Source organism: Neopelma chrysocephalum, unplaced genomic scaffold (genome assembly GCF_003984885.1).
Source record: "Neopelma chrysocephalum unplaced genomic scaffold, ASM398488v2 Primary Assembly neopelma1_102, whole genome shotgun sequence".
Classification (NCBI taxonomy): Eukaryota; Metazoa; Chordata; class Aves; order Passeriformes; family Pipridae; genus Neopelma; species Neopelma chrysocephalum.
In genome coordinates this window covers 5078725-5085639 of record NW_020897765.1, presented here as the reverse complement: position 1 = coordinate 5085639, position 6915 = coordinate 5078725, and the positions used below count along the sequence as shown (strand labels likewise).

The window sequence follows — 6915 nt, the reverse complement described above, 5'->3', positions numbered from 1 at the left end:
CCTGACAAACTACTTAAGTAATAAAAGGTCATTCCTGTGATAAGTCAAGGTGCTTTACAGAGAGTTTAATAAGATTTGAGAATCAAGTATTTGAGCAGGAACAAAGTGGGAACTGGAGGACAACCACCAAGTAAATGGACTGTTAATGAGTGCATTGACTCCCAACAGTCCTAACATTTCAGAGACTGTGATACAAATGGACTTTGAAGACCTGTTCCTAGTGTTTTTTTAAGACCAACATATTTTAATTATTTTTGTAAGCTTTGCCATTGCAAACTCTTGCATTTTTTACCCACTAACACTTGCCATCATAAAATAAGAAAACAATTGCTTTTCTAGATGATCTTCTACATGGACTAAGATCACTTGGAGCTGCTGATGCCAAGACCTAGTCAAGTTATACTTTGTTCTGTCTGTTTTTTAAGCTTTATTGTTACTTGCTTCACTGTGCAACTGCAAAATACAAGCAACAAAACTCATTTGTATTTTACCAAGGTATCTTTCAAGGTAAGTTTTTGAAAATTAAAACATGGAACTCATCACTGGACTTAAAGATTAAGCAAAGCATACAGTGAACACACTCTAATCTCAGCCTGTTATCTGATCTGTGTTACTCTGTTCCAATTAATATGGCTCAGGTGTGTTGGATATATTGAGAAATACATTTCATAAACTATATATTCTGCAAAATCAAACTATGAGGTGGCTGGTGATATTACAACAATTAAAAAGTGCTATTTTAAAGAAAATCTGCAACATACCCACATTGTGTTTGTTCAAATATATTTGCTGTATTAGGACCACAAATCATCTAAGCATCAAACTATGTGTTTTGAACATAAACCCAACACAATTAAAGAAACAAATCACTGCAATTTAATAGCAACAATCTCACTTTACAAGATAGCAATGATGGAAACTTTGCAAAGGAACGTGAAAAAAGTATGTAATTAAAAATGACAGATTTAAGACAACAGAAAGTTGAAAATTAAATAGCACAATAATTCTAGTATGAAGAAATTTTAACCAGAATGTTTACGCAGCATTCTGATTAATAAGTGACACTGTATTACCAGCACTTACTGACATCTGACATGTACTATTCCTTTAAAGTAGAATTTTTCTGTTCAGTGACCTGGCACAGACTGACAATAAGTAACCCAGAGCCCAAAAACAGTTCACAGGTGGTCAGTAGCAAAAAAACAGAGCAGGAAAGGACCTGGAACACACATGATAAGTAAAACATAACTTACTGCTAATATGGTGATGTCAATATTCAATGCACTCCACAAATATTCTAGATTTCTTTTACAATACATACCACTTCCCAACATGAATGAAAGCAAAACAGAGGTCATATGGCTTTGTGGATGGAGAGGAGCACTGGCCTGGGAACTGGGAATTGTGGTTCAGTTCCTGGCTTGAGATCAGACTCCCAGGTAAGACATACAGTAAGATGGAAATTACAACGCACGCCTCTAAGAAAACCTTGAAATCCACTGAAAATAAAACAATGAATCTGAGTTGGGGCTTATTATTAAAAATTAAATAGGAACTATATAGCACTTTCTCTAGTCACTTTAGAGATTACTTAATTAACTTTATTAAGCATGACTGCTGCTAATGCTGTGTAAAAATAATTGAATGAAACATGACAAACTGAACGTACATGAAGGATTCCACAAAAGTGGAAGTCACATTCTTTTCCTTCTTTGAACCCAATTAATGAAAAAGTGAGAAGAGTGCAATACATGTGAGTACCCACAGGAATCACAGAAAAAAAATTGGTCCCGTGGGAAGTGCGACTCCACAGGGAATTTTGGTGATAGCAGGATTTCATTTCCAAAGTCTTCAGCGATACTTAAGCAAATCATTAGTATTTATCAAGATATGGAGGATGCTTTTCTGAAAAGGGGTCTAAATTTCAGTATGGACTGAAGTTCCTGAGAGCTGCAAAAGAAAGTGTGTAAGTCACACAATCATAAATATGCACATGAAAAGTAAAATCAAAGTATTTTTCTTATTAAATAACATAAAATAATGTGATAACCATCAACAGAGGAAAAATCCACAAAGATATTTTTTGCAGTTTATTTTCAATTATAATTTTTGGATAACCAAGCAGCTCTGTATGGAGAAAGCACAGAAGAGTAATTCTGGCACTTTTGGATAGTACATTTTTTTTTCCCAAAATTTTTCTAGACACATTCAGTCCACTTGCTCGGTCTATAGTCCATTTTATATGAGCATGATTAGCTCATATGATTCCAGAGGAAACTAACAATATATACAGTCAATGAAACTATCTTCTTGGCTACTCTGGGCCCTTTAAAATGTCTTCTAAGTCTATCCTGGCTAAACAGAATCCACAATATACATGATAACTACAGAATACACTGTTTTGAAATGAGAAATGCTCAGCACAAAATGGGACTCTTGGCATGCAGCTTAAAATAAAAGGTAGAAGTTCAGAAGTTTATAAAATCTCAAATGGGGTCAATTAAAAGGACTTAGCAAAAGAAGGGACTGTTCATTGTTACTGTAAAAAAGGCACTTTGAGAAAATGGGACCAGAATTGGAGGAATCTTAGTCGACACAAAGTTCAGTTTGGTTTCATAAAAAGGCTTCAATGCTAAGGGATGCTACTCAAGTTTCCTGCAGTTGTACATTAAAATAAATTGCTGAGTAGTTTATAATAAAGGACATAAAATGTTTACAACCAACTTGTAAAATTAAGAAAAGCATAGTATAAGCAAAATATTACTAAAAGCAGCAATGCATAGCCTTTCATTGAGATAATGCACAATTTTGGACACCATGTGTCAAACTCCTGTTTTTAAGATACTTTCAGTAGCATTATCAACATAAAATTGGCCTACAAAAAAAAAGCTTTACCAGCTCCCATTCACAAGGAGATTGAGGTCATAAACCAACCAAAACAATTTGTCAGTATTTTCAACATCCTGGATGACCAATATCAAGTATATGGAATAACAATCACACTCTTTGTTCAGCTATCTCACCGGAGACAGCCGTTAAATCAGAGGAATGATTTTAATTCTTTTCTAACATTTACACAGTAATGCATTTAAGTTCTTTCAAATGTTGCTCACCACAGTTTGTTTTTATCTTTTCTCTCCACAACAAAAAAAACAAAAAGGAAAAACAAAAGAAAAAAAAATCAAGCACTTCCACAGAAAGGATATTTGGCAATTTTATACTCCACTGAAGGGTGGATTTTCACAATATCTCACTTTAGATTGAAAGTCATTAGTGGTCTTTCCTCTCGTTTCTGCCAAGGACTCTTCTTATCTTCACCTTGGTCATCTTCCTCATCCTCCTCATCCTCATCGTCATCTTGAACGGATGTTCTGTGTTCAGGACTAGTTAATGGCTCTGGTTTGGTATCCACAGTTCTTGTTTCCTCCTGCAGGCTGGGCAGCTGCACACCACTTCTCTTACTGGTGCCTTCCAGGAGGCATCGGAGAGCATTGTCCTCGGGGCTACAAACTGCTGTTCCACACTCGCTGCCACTTTGGTCCATATCATCCAAGTACACAAGTTGTGTGTAAGCTGTGCTATCTGAAGCCTTCCGCTCTCTCTGCTGGTGCTCCTGCACTGGTGGGTGACTCTGTGGTGCAGATAGATGATCTCCTCTTCCCTTTCGGACAGATTTTGGTTCATTCATGTCAACACCAGAGTCCAAACTGGCATCGTTACTCCCATTTCTACCAGCTCTTTGGAGATCGATGTATGAATGTCTAACATGAGCATTTGAACGTCCATCTAGAGAAACAAACCATGCTCGAGGATGAGGCAATGGCTTTCCACCTCCTAATTCCATCAGAGCCTTTTCTGTAAGAAGCTGCACTTCGCTATTCATTTGAGCCAGGGATGCATCATTAAGTGAGGCAGGAATGGAAATAGATTCAGACATGGAAGCATTTTGCTGACTCCACTCAGCTGCACCTGCATCTTGCAAATGTTGCTGAGATATTGCTTGGGATGCCAACTGCTGGGGTTGCAGCTGTTGGGGGGGATGTGGGAAAAGCCGTGCATGAGGGTTAGGAAGCTCAGCCTGAAGTCTTTCTATATCAATCTGCTGGTCAGCTGGGACAACCAGAGGCTGGCTAACAAAAGGGTGTTCTCCAGGCAATTTCATGTAATGACCTGGGATGACCAGTGCAGGCAAAACCTTTCTGTAAACACTGTCATTGACTTGGTCAACAGAATTGCAGCAGATTAACTGACCTGGTCGAGGGAAGGATGTGGGTCTTTCAAGGTGATCAACTGAACGAGACATCATACAATCAGTAGGTCTGCAGTCCAGCAGCTCTTTTTCAGGGGCTGAAGGTGCGGGGTATATTTGTTCCTGAATATTGTATTTACTTCCAGTAGCAATATGGTTCATAGATACTTGAATTTCTCTCTCCTGCTTTTCAAACAAAGGCTGAGACAGCATAGCATTGTAACTTCTCCTATACTCATCTTTGATAGGGGACTCATAGCCTTCAGCTGTTTCTGTAGATTTTCTTGTCTTTAAAGGAAAACTATCTGCTGATTTGTGGTAGTCTTTTCTTAGAGACCCACTGGGAGTCAGGTCATCCAAGGAAATTCTGCTCTTGTCTTTCTCCTTCTCAGAGAGCAGTTCCTCTCGGGAGCTAAACTCCTGGGAAGTACTGAAGGAGTGTTTGAGCATAGGTGTATGCATATCTGCTTCTCCACTAGGTGATACCATCTCCATGTGGACAGCACTGATTAATTCCTTTGCCCCTGAGTTTTCTGTGTGTCCATTGCTAGCAACAGACAACCCACCAGGAAATTCTGACTCACGACGTGAAAATATTAAATTTATATGGGACATTGAGGTTGCTTGATCCTTCTTAGAAGTATCCAGTGCTGTTGAAAGTTGCAGTTTCTTATGATGTTGACGTGGTCTTAAACATTTTCTTCTATAAAAGTCAGTAACAAAAGAAGTTACACATTTATGACTGTTGTACACAGAAACAAAAGCACTGAGAGTGTCTTAACGGAAGATTTTTAAGCAGTGATTAGTATTAGGGGAATTGAGCTTTTATTACATAACCTAACAATTAAAAGCTTATCTCAGCAGCAAAGACAAAATTAAAGAATAACTAATGTCAATTGGGAAATATCTCAAGTACCAATTACAAATTAGAGCAAATGTCTGGAGAAGGCAAATATAAAACCACTCATTAATAGACACTTGCTAATGAAAGTTTAATGTTCATTTTAATATAAGGCTAATATAAAGATCATTTCCAAATGCATAACAGGTACAATGACAGAGATCTTGAATCTATGCCCATGTTTGATAGGAAGTTACACAGACAACACAGGTACAGATGTGTGTGATTCATTCAACTACCATCCTACCAAAGGCAGGGATTGTATGTAACCAGGAACACAGGAAATTTGATCTCACTATTTCTTTCTTTTCCAAGTTTTGCTTGCTTCCTCCCCCCGCCAAAAGTAAAAATGTTTCAGTACAAAAGTTTTTTAATTTCATAAGCACAAAAAAGCTTGTATTTCTAACATGAACTAAGGAATCAGGATGGTGAATCTTACCTGCAATAATATAAAAGAAGACACAGTAAGACTAGAAGTATGAGAGCCATCCCTCCTAAAATTGCCAAAAGAAACATTGTGTGATAGCTGGTAATGTCGTGTGTTACAACGGGACCTGGAAGGCCAGAAAAGAGAATTTAGAACTGTAACAACCTGCAAACAGGAAGAGGAAAAACACTTAAACAAGGAGAGGGACATCTCACTGCCACTCATAGCCGTGGTGCCTACTGAGCAGACCATGTCTGGAGGAGGGAGCAAGTTGTGGAGAAAGCATGTGCTGGTTTTCATGACTGCAACTTCAACTAGATCATTCATTGGAAAAGCAGTTAGTTTCAATGGGAACATGCATCAGTGAATGCTGCCTTCCAGGTCCTAATGCGGACACAGTGTGCCAAAGCTCTCATCGCTGGACAAAAGTCATCACAGCATCTTCCATTACCGTAATGCAAGTAGCAGCACTGTGGGCAACAATTCTATTTAACATCTGTGGTGCTTCACACTGAACAGTACATACAGTGCAGTATGGGATTCGCTGGAAGATGTATTGGTGCTCTAAAGTCTAGATCAAGCCAAGCCAAGCAGATCTTCAGTAGCTTTAAAACAGGCCACTAGTGAAACAGCATTGTAACTCCAGGTTTAAATAATGCTTAGTAAATGTTCTAACATACAAAGGAATGCACACATGTGGGCAACATCTGTTCATAATTATGCATGTGTTACCCAGTTGGTTTGTAAAATCCTTATGATGATTTTGAAATAAAGACCCAAATTTTCATCTGCAGGCAAGGAAGTAGAGCATCAGCTGGCAGACTAACGTGCACGTACTGTGAAGGACAGCAAACCTGGCCAGCTTGAAGGTTCTAGGTCATGAGGTTGCAAAACCTCGTCTGTGGATCTTGAGTGGTCTGTAGAGCCACTGTTAGGAATACAAAGCTCATTTTTGCCCATCTTTTGAGGTATGAAATCAAATAGATTCAATTAGGAGATAAAATATACAAAAATACATCAACTCATTAAAAATATCATAAATTATATTGCATTTGGGAAATCTAAATATTTATGCACTCTGTCCCACCACTACCTTTACATAATTGATTGTTACTGTTGCTTCAGGACATTAAGCAAAAAGAAGATGAGATTTTTTCATGAAAATGTTGTTTCTGTTGCAGAAAAGTTTTAGGAGCCCAGATCTAGCCCTCAGAAAGAAGGAAAAGAAAATAAAAACAGAAATTCTTCCAAACAAGTTAAACTGCAAGGACAAATAAGCCTTCTCCTGTTAAGAGTTACAGGCCTTGTAACCTTAGAGTTACAAGCACAATTTCATGA

The 6915-nt window shown here is 38.0% G+C and overlaps 1 protein-coding gene across 3 annotated transcripts in view; it reads right to left on the bottom strand.

Moving 5' to 3' along the window:
• Positions 1–853: 853 nt before the first annotated feature.
• Positions 854–6915, bottom strand: part of FAM171A1 (family with sequence similarity 171 member A1) — a 90178-nt gene continuing 84116 nt past the window's right edge. For all 3 annotated transcript variants that reach the window (XM_027695633.1, XM_027695634.1, XM_027695635.1), the window contains 2 exons: positions 5590–5704; positions 854–4952 (listed from right to left, as the gene is read on the bottom strand). In XM_027695633.1, coding sequence (XP_027551434.1) covers positions 3251–4952; positions 5590–5704 — 1817 coding nt within the window. In that variant the 3' untranslated portion in view covers positions 854–3250. The remainder of the gene's footprint in view (positions 4953–5589; positions 5705–6915) is intronic.